This window comes from Coregonus clupeaformis, chromosome 1, assembly GCF_020615455.1.
Source record: "Coregonus clupeaformis isolate EN_2021a chromosome 1, ASM2061545v1, whole genome shotgun sequence".
NCBI lineage: Eukaryota > Metazoa > Chordata > Actinopteri > Salmoniformes > Salmonidae > Coregonus > Coregonus clupeaformis.
Genome location: NC_059192.1, coordinates 84,303,693 through 84,320,080, shown reverse-complemented (window position 1 = coordinate 84,320,080; position 16,388 = coordinate 84,303,693). Strand labels below are relative to the sequence as shown.

The following is a 16,388-nucleotide window of genomic DNA, read 5'->3' as shown; positions in this document are numbered from 1 at the left end:
CAGATACGCTCTCACACACGCTCTCACACAGATACGCTCTCACACAGATGCTCTCACACAGATACGCTCACACAAACACGCTCTCAACAGATACGCTCTCACACAGCTACGCTCTCACACACAGATACGCTCTCACACACAGATACGCTCTCACACAGACACGCTCTCACACACAGATACGCTCTCACACACAGATACGCTCTCACACACAGATACGCTCTCACACACAGATACGCTCTCACACACAGATACGCTCTCACACACAGATACGCTCTCACACACAGATACGCTCTCACACACAGATACGCTCTCACACACAGATACGCTCTCACACACAGATACGCTCTCACACAGATACGCTCTCACACACACACAAATCCACTACTCTCCACTCTTCACTTCCTCCATTTATAGTAATTAAAATCTCAGCTAGAAACATGGGAACCTCAGTTTTGACTTAAATCTCTGTCTCCCTCTCTCTCCACCGTCTCCATTGTCTCTCCCCTCTCTACCCTGACTTCTGTTCCACTTTCTCCTCTCCTCCATGATGCCTCGCTCACTTCTTATTTCCTTTCACTGACATCCCCCTCTCTCCCCTCTCTCTCCCCCGCCCCTCAGCTCTGATTGGTCCATGTTCAGTAAGTTGCCACTCACCGGCGAATCGGCTGTCGAGAACCTGCTCATTGTCCAGCCCCCCCAAACAGGTCGTGTCGCAGAGGGCGTGATTGTTATTGGCCAACTCTAGACACCTGCTCCACCCACCTGCAAGCGGGGGCAAAGATCAAACAACAGCAGCCAGGCACAGCGGGAGGGGGGAGGGGGGGTGTAGATGGGGCTCAGTAGCTTTTAGATGACTATGCTAGAGTGTGTGTGTGGGTGTGAGTGTGTGTGTGTGTGTGTGCACGCGTGAGTGAGTGCGTGCGTGCGTGCGTGTGTGTGTGTGTGTAAAAGAGGGCATGGGTGAGATCATGTGATGATGGTGATGATGAGTAGCATGTGGCTCAGCAGGCTCAGAGGATGCACACGGAATCTGGCACACGGAGAAGCAGGGACAGACGCACACGCGTGCAAACATACATCACATGCACATTAACATCTAGAGAAATTGGATTCCTTTGGTTTCCTTATTGACTAATTTATTAATTGTTTGTTTATTCTTTATTTAATACCCAGAGCCAATAGCACCATTCCATACTAGTACACACACACACAGATCCACTACGACTGGACTGGAGATATAAATATAAAGAAGTTGTATACTAGTCAGAACATGCATGGTGATTAAGATAATGTCACAAACACACACAATCACGCAGACATACAAGCATTTACACACACATTCATAAATAACACACACACACATTGACACACACTCAAACTCTGGACAAACACACACACATTCACACACACTCAAACTCTGGGGACACTGAGAGGCAGGGTTAGAGATTTAAGCCCAATTTATCTGACTTTGGAGAGGAGGAATAAAGGAGGAGGGAAAGCAGAGGAGAAGGAGGATAGGAGTAGAAGGAGGAGAGGAGGAGAAGGAGGAGAGGAGGATGAGGAGGAGCGGAGGATGTGGAGGAGAGGAGGAGGAGGAGAAGTAGAAGGAGGATGAGGAGGAGGAGAGGAGGGGGAGGAGGAGGAGAGGAGGAGGAGTAGAAGGAGGATGAGGAGGAGGAGAGGAGGAGGAGAGGAAGAGAGGAGGAGAAGGAATATGACTCCAAACATATACGCACAAAGAGAGAGAGAGGGAGAGACACACATACACAGATATACTGTACACACAACTGCATATCAGGGTGTGGAATCTAAGCAGTGCATGCAGAGCACAGCAGGCAAACACATACACAAGCGTGGGAAAACCAACGACATACACACACACACACACACACACACACACAGACAGACACACACAGAGCAAACTGAGCCAAATGCACATGTGCAAACGGATGATTAGTGATGGTTTCACCGATGGTCAGTGTTGTAACACTTTTTTTTGATAGTCCATCTGTAGATGCTCTACAGACTATCAGTAACATTTCGACTAACTATCTACTAACCCTACAGTGCCTTGCAAAAGTATTCATCCCCCTTGGCGTTTTTCCTATTTTGTTGCATTACAACCTGTAATTTAAATGGGTTTTTATTTCGATTTCATTGAATGGACATACACAAAATAGTCCAAATTGGTGAAGTGGAATGAAAAAAAAAGTGGTACGTGCATATGTATTCATCCCCTTTGCTATGAAGCCCCTAAATAAGATCTGGTGCAACCAATTACCTTCAGAAGTCACATAATTAGTTAAATAAAGTCCACCTGTGTGCAATTTAAGTGTCACATGATCTGTCACATGATTTCAGTATATACACACCTGTTCTGAAAGGCCCCAGAGTCTGCAACACCACTAAGCAAGGGGCACCACCCAGCAAGTGGCACCATGAAGACCAAGGAGCTCTCCAAACAGGTCAGTGACAAAGTTGTGGAGAAGTACAGATCAGAGTTGGGTTATAAAAAAATATCAGAAACTTTGAACATCCCACGGAGCACCATTAAATCCATTATTAAAAAATGGAAAGAATATGGCACCACAACAAACCTGCCAAGAAAGGGCCGCAGACCAAAACTCACAGACCAGGCAAGGAGGGCATTAATCAGAGAGGCGACAAAATGACCAAAGACAACCCTGAAGGAGCTGCAAAGCTCCACAGCGGAGATTGGAGTATCTGTCCATAGGACCACTTTAAGCCATAAACTCCACAGAGCTGAGCTTTACGGAAGAGTGGCTAGAAAAAAGCCATTGCTTAAAGAAAGAAATAAGCAAACACGTTTGGTGTTTGCCAAAAGGCATGTGGGAGACTCCCCAAGCATATGGAAGAAGGTACTCTGGTCAGATTAGACTAAAATTGAGCTTTTTGGCCATCAAGGAAAACGCTATGTCTGGCGCAAACCCAACACCTCTCATCACCCCGAGAACACCATCCCCACAGTGAAGCATGGTGGTGGCAGCATCATGCTGTGGGGATGTTTTTCATCGGCAGGGACTGGGAAACTGGTCAGAATTGAAGGAATGATGGATGGCACTAAATACAGGGAAATTCTTGAGGGAAACCTGTTTCAGTCTTCCACAGATTTGAGACTGGGACGGAGGTTCACCTTCCAGCAGGGCAATGACCCTAAGCATACTGCTAAAGCAACACTCAAGTGATTTAAGGGGAAACATTTAAATGTCTTGGAATGGCCTAGTCAAAGCCCAGATCTCAATCCAATTGAGAATCTGTGGTATGACTTAAAGATTTCTGGACACCAGCGGAACCCATCCAACTTGAAGGAGATGGAGCAGTTTTGCCTTGAAGAATAGGGAAAAATCCTAGTGGCTAGATGTGCCAAGATGCCAAAAATATTTTGCATCTTCAAAGTGGTAGGCATGTTGTGTAAATCAAATGATACAAACCCCCAGAAAATCCATTTAAATTCCAGGTTGTAAGGCAACAAAATAGGAAAAATGCCAAGGGGGGTGAATACTTTCGCAAGCCACTGTAGTTAACCAAACAGCTACCCAGACTATCCGCACTGACCCTTTGTGCACTACATATTTTGACTCATCACATACGCTGCTGCTACTGTTTATTATCTGGCACTTTATTCCTAGTTGTATGTACATATCTACCTCAATTACCTCGTACTCCAGCACATCGACTCGGTACTGGTACCTGGTGTATGTAGCCAAGTTATCGTTACTCATTGTGGATTTATTATTACGTGTTTTACTTTTCTATTCCTTTTTACTTTTCTTTATCTCTGCAGTGTTGGGAAGTGCCCGTAAGTACGCATTTCACTGTTAGTCTACACCTGTTGTTTACGAAGCATGACAAATATAATTTGATTTGATTACTCAAAACTTTTTAGGAAACCTGTTGCACCTAATATATCTGAATACATTTGCTTAAAGTGATTTTGTAGTCATTACTCAAACCCTGTAGGGGGCTCCAGATTTGAGTTGTATCAGCTTGACATCTTTGAGTAATGCCCCCACTAAGCCACGCCTCCAATATAATTTCCCATTGTGCCTTGCCTTTTTTAGTGAATTGTGGAGTTTTTGTTAGTGACAGAGACATGGTTGTTGAATTCGTTCATTATCAGTCCTGTGGCCTTCACCAAGTGAGTTCCTAGGTGAATATTATAATTATACTCTTTATGACAATACATTACATATCTCATAAGGCCTTATTTTGAGTCCTAGCTTTACCTTAATACAGTGGCCTGAAACTCATGGTTTACAGGCCACATCAGTAAAAAAAAAAAGAAGAAGATAATTGTGTAGCATAAGATTAATCAATCACTAAATGTACATGCAAAAACACAGATATTTAAAAAAAATCAAAAAAATCAACCTGCAGTAGAGCATGCTGGTAAAAAGTTAATTTATCATCATAACTTAAACTTCTTTAGTTGATGTGACTTCTCATTTAGTTTTGAGTCAGTACCACAAGTAATAATTACTTTTCATTGACTTTGAGTTCAATTTACTAGAAGTATTTAAGTTAAAAATGCCTTGGGGTTTACACGCTCATCAATTCGTACAATATTTCCGCTTTTGATCTTTCTAACATGGCTTTTAGTGACTGACTACCCTGTTACAGTACCTTATACTGTAAACTACCATAGAAAGCTTATTATTAGTGAGATGGCAGGGTGTTTTAAGGGGTGCCATGCTACATTCTCGCTACTGTAAATTATAATATGTGCTAAAATACTGGTCACACTTAATTTGGATAGTCCAGACTTTCCATCTGTAGATGCTCAAACAATGGTCATACTATCATCAAATTATCTGTTGATACGCAACTGCTTGCTAAGGCTACGGTTAGGGTTAGAATAAGGGTAAGGGTTAAGGTTAGGGTTAGGGCTAGGGTTAGGATAAGGGTTAGAGCTAGGGTTACAGTGGCTTGTGAAAGTATTCACCCCCCTTGGCATTTTTCCTATTTTGTTGCCTTACAACCTGGAATTAAAATATATTTTTTGGGGGGGTTTACACAACATGCCTACCACTTTGAAGATGCAAAATATATTTTATTGTGAAACAAACAAGAAATAAGACAAAAAAACAGAAAACTTGAGCGTGTATAACTATTCACCCCCCCCAAAGTCAACACTTTGTAGAGCAACCTTTTGCAGCAATTACAGCTGCAAGGCTCTTGGGGTATGTCTCTATAAGCTTGGCACATCTAGCCACTGGGATTTTTGCCCATTCTTCAAGGCAAAACTGCTCCATCTCCTTCAAGTTGGATGGGTTCCGCTGGTGTCCAACAAATCTTTTCAGATTCTCAATTGGATTGAGGTCTGGGCTTTGACTAGGCCATTCCAAGACATTTAAATGTTTTACCTTAAACCACTCGAGTGTTGCTTTAGCAGTATGCTCAGGGTCATTGTCCTGCTGGAAGGTGAACCTCCGTCCCAGTCTCAAATCTGTGGAAGACTGAAACAGGTATCCCTCAAGAATTTCCCTGTATTTAGTGCCACCCATCCTTCCTTAAATTCTGACCAGTTTCCCAGTCCCTGTCGATAAAAAACATCCTCACAGCATGATGCTGCCACAACCATGCTTCACTGTGGGGATGGTGTTCTCGGGGTGATGAGAGGTGTTGGGTTTGCGCCAGACATAACGTTTTCCTCTATGGCCAAAAAGCTCAATTGTAGTCTAATCTGACCAGAGTACCTTCTTCCATATGTTTGGGGAGTCTCCCACGTGCCTTTTGGCAAACACCAAACGTGTTTGCTTATTTTTTTCTTTAAGCAATGGCTTTTTTCTGGCCACTCTTCCGTAAAGCCCAGCTCTGTGGAGTGTACGGCTTAAAGTGGTCCTATGGACAGATACTCCAATCTCCGCTGTGGAGCTTTGCAGCTCCTTCAGGGTTATCTTTGGTCTCTTTGTTGCCTCTCTGATTAATGCCCTCCTTGCCTGGTCCGTGAGTTTTGGTGGGCGGCCCTCTCTTGGCAGGTTTGTTGTGGTGCCATATTCTTTACATTTTTTAATAATGGATTTAATGGTGCTCCGTGGGATGTTCAAAGTTTCTGATATTTATTTATAACCCAACCCTGATCTGTACTTCTCTACAACTTTGTCCCTGACCTGTTTGGAGAGCTCTTTGGTCTTCATGGTGCCGCTTGTTTGGTGGTGCCCCTTGCTTAGTGGTGTTGCAGACTCTGGGTGTCAAGGCGTCAGTGTAATGCGGTAGGACGAAGTCAGGCGCAGGACACAGAGCTGATCGAAAAACATACTTTACTCGTAGGTATCTCAATGAACATACCTCCACGCAGGGAGGAACAAACCCGCTCACATACGACAACCAAAACATGGACAAACACGCACAACACACAGTGTGAGCCAGAGGGTTAAATAGGGAAGACATAATAACATGATGGGAAACAGGTGAGACCAATACAGACAAAACAAGTCGAACATAGAAACATGGATCGGTAGCAGCTAGTGCTCCGGTGACGACGAACGCCAAAGCCTGCCCGAGCAAGGAGGAGGGGCAGCCTCGTCTGAATTCGTGACACTGGGGCCTTTCAGAATAGGTGTATATATACTGAAATCATGTGACAGATCATGTGACACTTAGATTGCACACAGGTGGACTTTATTTAACTAATTATGTGACTTCTGAAGGTAATTGGTTGCACCAGATCTTATTTAGGGGCTTCATAGCAAAGGGGGTGAATACATATGCACGCACCACTTTTCCGTTATTTATTTTTTAGATTTTTTTTTAAACAAGTTATTTTTTTCATTCCACTTCACCAATTTATACTATTTTGTGTATGTCCATTACATGAAATCCAAATAAAAATCAATTTAAATTACAGGTTGTAATGCAATAAAATAGGAAAAACGCCAAGGGGGATAAATACTTTTGCAAGGCACTGTATTTAACTAACTATTTAGCAGTCTTATGGCTTGGGCTTGATGACAGCACATTGGGCTTTACAGTGCAGTGTACAGGTGATATTTGTTCCCCGATGTAGGGCTAAGGTAAGGAGTTAGTTAGGGTGAGGCTTTAAATTAGGATTAGTGGGTAACATTGTATTAGTGCTTAGACTGCCCCGTACGTCTGTCCTTTCCAGCATGGCCAGATAGTGAGGGTGGTAAAGCAGAGAGGGGTCAGAGGTGAGAGGTCAATGAGCGGTCACATTTACCCTGCTTGTGGGAAGGGGAGGGGCAGTGTTCCTCTGTGACATCATTTCCCTGTGAGAAGGAGAGAGACAGATTCATATTTTATTGTATATTTTAAACTTTTTTAAAAAATCTATAGCCATTCCCATAGTTTAGGTACTATACAGTATATTTACCTCTGAATCCTGCTCTTCTGACAAAGCGACTGAGAAGTTATGTTCTTTTGGCTCCATGGGTAGTTCCTTCACTATGAGGAAACACTAAAACAGTACAGAAATACACTAAGAAAAAAGAAGGAACAGCATGTCAGAAAACAGCTCAATGTGAATGAAGAACCCATAGAATCAAATCATTTCTGGGAAAATTGGAACACAAACAACAACACGAACAGCTACATATCCAAAATGGAGATGTATGGATAAAACACTTCTCCAACCTTTTCGGCCATATAACAAAGAACCAAGAACAGAAATGTATACATGATCATTTACAAAACTTAGAATCAGTTATTAAAGACTACCAGAACCCATTGGATTCTCCAATTACAATGGATAAGCTACAGGACTAAATACAAACCCTCCAACCCAAAAAGGCCTGTGGTGTTGATGGTATACTGAATGAAATGATAAAATATACAGACCATAAATTCAAATAGGCTATTCTTAAACTCTTCAACATTATCCTCAGCTCTGGCATTTTCCCAATATTTGGAACCAAGGTCTGGTCATCCCAATCCACAAAAGTGGAGACATATTTGACCCCAATAATTACAGTGGAATCTGCGTCAACAGTAATCTCTGAAAAATCTTCTGCAGGATCATCAATAGCAGTGAAAACAATGTCCCGAGACAATGTCAAATTGGCTTCTTACCAAAATACCGTACGACAGACCACGTATACAACCTAAACACTCTTATTGACAAACAAACAAAACAAAAGCAAAGTATTCTCATTTTGTTTATTTAAAAAAGGTTTTGACTCAATTTGGCATGAGAGTCTGCTGTACAAATTGATGGAAAGCGGTGTTGGAGGAAAAACATATGACATTATAAAATCAATGTAAACAAACAACAAGTGTGCAGTTAAAATTGACAATAAACACACAGATTTCTTTCCTCAGGGCCGTGAGGTGAGACCGGGATGCAGCTTGAGCCCCAACCTCTTCAACATTTATATCAATGAATTGGCGAGGGCACTAGAACAGTCTGCAGCACCCGGCCTCACCCTACTCGATTCGGAAATCAAATGTCTAATGTTTGCTGATGATCTGGTGCTTCTGTCCCCAACCAAGGATGGCCTATAGCAGCACCTACAGTGCTGTGAAAAAGTATTTGCCCCCTTTCTGATTTTCACTATTTTTGCATATTTTGTATACTGAATGTTCAACCAAAACCTAATATTAGATAAAAGGAGTTTACAAATAACAAAACAAGACATATGCTTATTTGGATGAGATGGGTCCCATTATGTCTGGTGAAAACCAAACACTGCACTCCACAGTAAGAACCTCATCCCAACGGTCAAGCATGGTGGTGGTAGTGTGATGGTTTGGGGATGCTTTGCTGCCTCAGGATCTGGACGACTTGCCTTAATAAAAGGAACCATGAATTCTGCTCTGTATCAGAGAATTCTACAGGAGAATGTCAGGCCATCCGTCTGTGAGCTGATGCTGAAGCACAGCTGGGTCATGCAGCAAGACAATGATCCAAAACACACAATTAATTCTACATGAAAATGGTTAAAAAGCAACACATTTAAAGTTTTGGAATGGCCTAGTCAATGTCCAGACATAATCCCAATTGAGATGTTGTGGCAGGACTTGAAACGAGCAGTTCATGCTTGAAAACCCACAAATGTCGCTGAGTTAAAGCAGTTCTGCATGCCAGAGTGGGCCAAAATTCCTCCACAGCGATGTGAGAGACTGATCAACAACTACAGGAAGTACTTACTTCAATCAGTTATAGAATCCATTGCCCTTTATGGTTGTGAGGTCTTGGGTCCACTCGCCAACCAATAATTCACAAAATGGGACAAACACCCAAATGAGACTCTGCATGCAGAATTCTGCAAAAATATACTTTGTGTACAACGCAAAACCCAAAACAATGCATGCAGAGCAGAATTAGGACTATACCCGCTAGTTATCAAAATCCAGAAAAGAGCTGTTAAATTCTACAACCACCTAAAAGGAAGCGATGCCCACACATTCCACCGCAAAGCCCTCATCTACAGAGACATGAACCTAGACAAGTCCCCTCAGCCAGCTGGTTCTGGGGCTCTATTCACAAACACAAACAGAACCCACACAGCCCCAGGCCAGCAACACAATTAGACCAAACCAAATTATGAGAAAGCAAAAAGATAACTATTTGACACACTGGAAAGAATCAACCAAAAAACAGAGCAAATTAGAATGCTATCTGGCCCTAAATAGAGAGTACACACCGTGACTGACCCAAATGTAAGAAAATCCTTGACTATGTACAGACTCAGTGAGCAGAGCCTTGCTATTGAGAGAGGTCGCCATAGTCAGACCTGGCTCTGAAGAGAAGACAGGATATGTGCCCACTGTCCACAAAATGAGGTGGAAACTGAGCTGCACTTCCTAACCTCCTGCCAAATGTATAACCACATTAGAGAAACATATTTCCCACAGATCACACAGACCCACAAAGAATTTGAAAACAAATCCAACATTGATAAACTCCCACATCTGTTAGGCGAAATACCACAATGTGCCATCACAGCAGTAAGATTTGTGGCCCGTTGCCATGAGAGAAGGGCAACCACCAATATTTATCTGTTTATTTATCTTCCCCCACTATTCGTACTACAACTATTTGAACATTGCTAAAACACTGTACATGGCTGATAATATAACACTTGAAATGTCTTTATCTTTTTGAAACCTTTTTGGGTGCAATGTTTACTGGTAATTTCTAATCGTTTTTTGTTTATGTTTAAATGTGTTTCTTCTCACTTGTGTTTGTTTATTTCACTTGCTTTGGCAATGTAAACATACAGTGCATTTGGAAAGTATTCAGACCCCTTGACTTTTTCCACATTTTGTTATGTTACAGCCTTATTCTAAAATTGATTAAATTGTTTTTCCCCTAATCAATCTACACACAATACCCCATAATGACAAAGCAAAAACAGGTTTGTCCCCAGTCCGCCTGGCCTTGCTGCTATTCCAGTTTCAACTGTTCTGCCTGCGGCTACGAAACCCCTACCTGTCCCAGACCTGCTGTTTTCAACTCTAAATGATCGGCTATGAAAAGCCAACTGAGAGACCTGAGCCCTAGGACCATACGTCGGGACTACCGGCCGTGGTGACTCCTTGCTGTCCCCAGTCCGCCTGGCCTTGCTGCTATTCCAGTTTAAACTGTTCTGCCTGCGGTTATGGAACCCCTACCTGTCCCAGACCTGCTGTTTTAAACTCTAATGATCGGCTATGAAAAGCCAACTGAGATTTATTCCTGATTATTATTTGACCATGCTTGTCACTTATGAACATTTTTGAACATCTTGGCATGGTTCTGTTATAATCTCCACCCGGCACAGCCAGAAGAGGACTGGCCACCCCTCATAGCCTGGTTCCTCTCTAGGTTTCTTCCTAGGTTTTGCCTTTCTAGGGAGTTTTTCCTAGCCACCGTGCTTCTACACCTGCATTACTAGCTGTTTGGGGTTTTAGGCTGGGTTTCTGTACAGCACTTCGAGATATTAGCTGATGTAAGAAGGGCTATATAAAATAAAATTGATTGATTGATTGGTTTGTAGATTTTTTTGCATAAAAATAAAAAAAATTGAATAGCACATTTACGTAAGTATTCAGACCCTTTACTCAGTACTTTGTTGAAGCACCTTTGGCAGCGATTACAGCCTTGAGTCTTCTTGGGTATGACGCTACAACCTTGGCACACCTGTATTTGGGGGAGTTTCTCCCATTCTTCTCTGCAGATCCTCTCAAGCTCTGTCAGGTTGGATGGGGAGCATTGCTGCACAGCTATTTTCAGATCTCTCCAGAGATGTTCGATCAGGTTCAAGTCCGGGCTCTGGCTGGGAAACTCAAGGACATTCAGAGACCCGAAGCCACTCCTGTGTTGTATTGTCTGTGTGCTTTTTTTATTTATTTTATTTTTAGGGTCGATGTCCTGATGGAAGGTGAACCTTCACCCCAGTCTGAGGTCCTGAGCGCTCTGGAGCAGGTTTTCATCAAGGATCTCTCTGTACTTTGCACCGTTCATCTTTGCCTCGATCCTGACTAGTCTCCCAGTCCCTGCCGCTGAAAAACATCCCCAGAGCATTATGCTGCCATCACCATGCTTTACCATAGGGATGGTGCCAGGTTTCCTCCAGACGTGACGCTTGGCATTCAGGCCAAAGAGTTCAATCTTGGTTTCATCAGACCAGAGAATCTTGTTTCTCATGGTCTGAGAGTCTTTAGGTGCCTTTTGGCAAATTCCAAGTGGGCTGTTATGTGCCTTTTACTGAGGAGTGGCTTCCGTCTGGCCACTCTACCATAAAGGCCTGATTGGTGAAGTGCTGCAGAGATTGTTGTCCTTCTGGAAGGTTCTCCCATCTCCACAGAGGAAATCTAGAGCTCTGTCAGAGTGACCATCGTGTTTTTGGTCACCTCCCTGACCAAGGTCCTTCTCCTCCGATTGCTCAGTTTGGCCGGGCGGCCAGCTCTCGAAAGAGATTTGGTGGTTCCAAACTTCTTCCATTTAAGAATGATGGAGGCCACTGTGTTCTTGGGGACCTTCAATGCTGCAGAAATGTTTTGGTACCCTTCCCCAGATCTGTGCCTCGACACAATTCTGTCTTGGAGCTCTTCGGACAAGTCCTTTTGCTCTGACATGCACTTTCAACTGTGGGACCTTATATAGACAGGTGTGCCTTTCCAAATCATGTCCAATCAATTTAATTTACCACAGGTGGACTCCAATCAAGTTGTAGAAACATCTCAACGCTGATCAATGGAAACAGGAAGCACCTGAGCTCAATTTTGAAGTCTCATAGCAAAGGGTCTGAATACTTATGTAAATAAGGTATTTCTGTTTTTATTTTTAATAGATTTGCAAAAATATCTAAAAACCTGTTTTCACTTTGTCATTATGGGGTATTGTGTGTAGATTGCTGAGGATTATTATTTATTTAATCCATTTTAGAATAAGGCTGTAATGTAACAAAATGTGGAAAAAGTCAAGGGGTCTGAATACTTTCCGAAGGCACTGTATGTTTCCAATGCCAATACAGCCCCATTGAATTGAATTGAGAGAGCGAGAGACACAGAGAGAGAGACAGAGAGAGAGAGAGGAGGGGGGGGGGGTATTCTCTATATCACAACAAGCCATTTTTCTAGGAGTACCCAACTCTCTCCTCTCTCATCCTCCTGTTCCCCCTCATGTTTCTCACCTCCCCGTCCTGCTGTGAGGGTCCCCGGCTCTCCATGGGTGCGTCCTGGATCTTCTCCCCCTCTGCGTCTCCCCCCTCCACCTCTCCCTCCGGCCCGGCCAAGTAGGAACCGGACATGGAGGACAGGGTGTCAGTGCTGATCTGAGAGTGCTGGCTGTGGGACAAAGCCATGGACATGACTGACTGGGCCAGGCTACTGCTCACGGGGTCTGTGTGTGAGAGAGAGAGCGAGAGAGCGCGAGAGAGAGAGAGAGCGAGAGAGAGCGAGAGAGAGAGGAGAGAGAGAGGAGAGAGAGAGAGGAGGAGACAATTAACTGTGTTTTATAATTTGACACATTGGACACATTTTCCATTGCCCACTGCCCACCCCCTGACAGCCCCAGCAGGACTACCTTCAGGGGAGGTGATGGTGGAGGAGAAAGGTGTCCCAGTACAGGAGGACTGGTCTATGGCTCCAGACGAGGATAGAGTCAGGTTCTCACTCTCTGGAGTTACACCACTCTGGAACAGAGAGCGTAAGGTCAAACACATACACCAGACACAGACAAACACGCGCGCGCACACACGCACACACAAACTGTGTCAGAATGTCAGTGTACCTCCGGTTGTTGTTTCCGGTGGCAGGCCTGAACCTCTGATTCACTGTGATCTGACTTCTGTCCCTGCTCCACTGGCAGCACCGAAGAATTCTGGGAGAGAGACCTGACACATCCCACAATGCAAAAGTCAGAATCATAAACACCACAACAAACACTCTCACAACACACTGTCCGGACGTAAATACACTACATTACCAAAAGTCTGTGGACACCTGCTCGTCGAACATCTCATTCCAAAATCATGGGCATTAATATGGAGTTGGTCCCCCCTTTGCTGCTATAACAGCCTCCACTCTTCTGGTAGGGCTTTCCACTAGATGTTGGAATATTGCTGCGGGGACTTGCTTCCATTCAGCCACAAGAGCATTAGTGATGTCGGGCACTGATGTTGGGCGATTAGGCCTGGCTCGCGGTCGGCGTTCCAATTCATCCCAAAGGTGTTCGATGGGGTTGAGATCAGGGCTCTGTGCAGGCCAGTCAAGTTCTTCCACAGATTAGTCCGTTGGACTGCCAGATGGTGAAGCGTGATTTATCACTCCAGAGAGCGCTTTTCCACTGCTCCAGAGTCCAATGGCGGCGAGCTTTAAACCACTCCAGCCGACGCTTGTCATTGCGCCTGGTGATCTTAGGCTTGTGTGCGGCTGCTCAGCCTTGGAAACCCATTTCATGAAGCTCCCGACTAACAGTTCTTGTGCTGACATTGCTTCCACAGGCAGTTTGGAACTCGGTAGTGAGTGTTGCAACTGAGGACAGATGATTTTTACACGCTATGCGTTTCAGCACTTGGTGGTCCTGTTCGGTGAGCTTGTGTGGCCTACCACTTCGTGGCTGAGCCGTTGTTGCTTATAGACATTCCCCCTTCACAATAACAGCCCTTACAGTTGACCGGGGCAGCTCTAGCAGGGTAGAAATTTGACAAACTGACTTGTTAGAAAGGTGGCATCCTATGACGGTGCCACGTTGAAAGTCACTGAGCTCTTCAGTAAGGCCATTCTACTGCCAATGTTTGTCTATGGAGATTGCATGGCTGTGTGCTCGATTTTATACACCTGTCAGCAATGTGTGTGGCTAAAATAGACTGAATTCACAAATTTGAAGGGGTGTCCACATACTTTTGTATATATAGTGTATATTATATTAGCTAAACCTTTAAAAGTCCTAGGAAATTAATTCCTATTCAAATGTACAGTATGTTCGTATGTGTTTCTGCGTCCCAAATGGCACCCTATACCCCATGTAGTGCACACCTTTTGAACAGACCTCGGGTCAAAACTATTGCACTTCATAGGGAATATGGTGCCATTTGGGACACAGCCTGTGTCTCCAAGTGTTTGCGCCACTCACTTGGAGCCACTCTTCTTCAGTTTGAGTCCCTGGCTAGACTTGGAGTGGTCCAGGGGGGACATGGAGCGTGCCGGGGTTGGGTGGGTCTCACTGCTGTAGGGGGGCAGGGTGCCTGAGACGTGGCCCCCAGAGAGGTCCTGCAGAGGGGGGGCAGAGGGAGACACGCTCAGGGGCCCGTTCAGAGCCTCCAGAAGAGACACGACCTCAAAACCTGGGGGAATGTGATCCGACGCCTGGGGGAGGGAGGGGGAAGGAGAGAGAGGAAGATGGGACAGGGGTAGAGAGTACGAAAAAAAGAGATGAGATGCTATACGCTAGCGGTCACCAACCGGTCGATCACGACTGGTCGATCTTCAAGGAATTTCTTGTTGATCACAAAACATTTCTATAGAAAAGCCAACGATAAAGGATTGTGCTCCGTTTTTGATTTTTTCATGTTGCTCTGTTGGCGGTAAGTGCACTTGATTCAGAAGCCCTGCGCACCGAGTAGGCAAAGTGTTTTGAACCATTTTATTTGCCTGAAAATACAAACTGTGCCTACCCGGTAGACCGGGAGATCTGTGGCTAAATCGAGTGCACCTACTGCGCTGGCCAATCGGATAGCTCAAATCACCATGCCTACAGCTTCCACGACCCCGGCCACAGCAAAGTTACTGTCCTACTGTTACTGTGATACTATCCTACGTAAGATTTCATAACTTTTAAAGCCTTGACCAGAGAGACTGTCAAAGAATAAAGCAAAGAGCTGTTGTTTTTATGAGTGAGTTCATGAGTTCATACGTTTTTATTATTATTATTAGCAGCTCATCATGTCAATTTTATTATTGAGGAATATTTCACTTTCTCTGGTAATAGGAACAACATGAATTTGCGGTGCGACTCGAGTTTCACCATCAGGTGGAAGACTGTGTCCCCTCTCTCTGGTTCAGTCTCACCAGAGGAAAGAAAGGAGAGAGCAGGGACCGTGAGATGTGGACCCTCTGCTGCTCTCTCCCTCCCTCCGCTGAGACTAATGCTGTGTTCAAAACAACTGGGAACTCGGAAATCTCAGACTTCCAAATTCGGTGCGTTCAAGACAACTGGGACCTCGGGAAAAAATAAGATCAGACTGGGAAAAATCATTCTGAACGTCATCCAACTTGGATTTCCAAGGCGGAAAATCGGGCATCTTTCTAGAGCTCCGACTTTCCGACCTGAATATCACTGACGTCATGATTTGACCTCGTTTTTTTTCCAGAGTTCCCAGTTGTCGTGAAAGCACCATGACCATCAGATGCAGGTACCATCAGTCCAGTAAAATAAAAAAGCGAATTATTTGCAATTGTTTTCAATTTATGCTCAGCTGTGCCTCGCAAGTGCTACATTGTAGGCCAGGCATATAGCCAATATGCTGTGATAATGTATTAGGCTGATTACACAAACCTATTTTTTATTAGGTTAATGTTACATTTTTTAAGTCATGTTAAAAAATAAAAATCTGAGTGGTAGATCTCGGCTTGCTTTTGACTGCGAAAGTGATCTTGACTCAGAAAAGGTTGATGACCACTGCTATATGCTGTATATATACAGTACCAGTCAAAAGTTTGGACACCTACTCATTCCAGGGTTTTTCTTTATTTGTACTATTTTCTACATTGTAGAATAATAGTGAAGACATCAAAACTATGAAATAACACATATGGAATCATGTAGTAACCAAAAATATTATTCAAAGTAGCCACCCTTTGCCTTGATGACAGCTTTTCACACTCTTGGCATTCTCTCAACCAGCTTCATGAGGTAGTCACCTGGAATGCATTTCAATTAACAGGTGTGCCTTGTTAAAAGTTAATTTGTGGAATTTCTTTCCTTC

General features: G+C 44.0%; 1 protein-coding gene across 5 annotated transcripts in view; it reads right to left on the bottom strand.

Moving 5' to 3' along the window:
- LOC121575530 (E3 ubiquitin ligase RNF157) overlaps positions 1–16,388 on the bottom strand; it is a 63,612-nt gene that overhangs the window by 5,442 nt on the left and 41,782 nt on the right. For 2 of the 5 annotated variants that reach the window (XM_041888701.1, XM_041888694.1), the window contains exons 11-17: positions 14,537–14,769; positions 13,193–13,295; positions 12,986–13,094; positions 12,594–12,802; positions 7,352–7,435; positions 7,199–7,247; positions 655–762 (exon numbers count right to left, since the gene is read on the bottom strand). In XM_041888701.1, coding sequence (XP_041744635.1) covers positions 655–762; positions 7,199–7,247; positions 7,352–7,435; positions 12,594–12,802; positions 12,986–13,094; positions 13,193–13,295; positions 14,537–14,769 — 895 coding nt within the window. Of the gene's footprint in view, positions 1–654; positions 763–7,198; positions 7,248–7,351; positions 7,457–12,593; positions 12,803–12,985; positions 13,095–13,192; positions 13,296–14,536; positions 14,770–16,388 lie in introns of those variants that run through there. The other 3 variants (XM_041888718.1, XM_041888710.1, XM_041888725.1) reach the window with 2 other exon arrangements.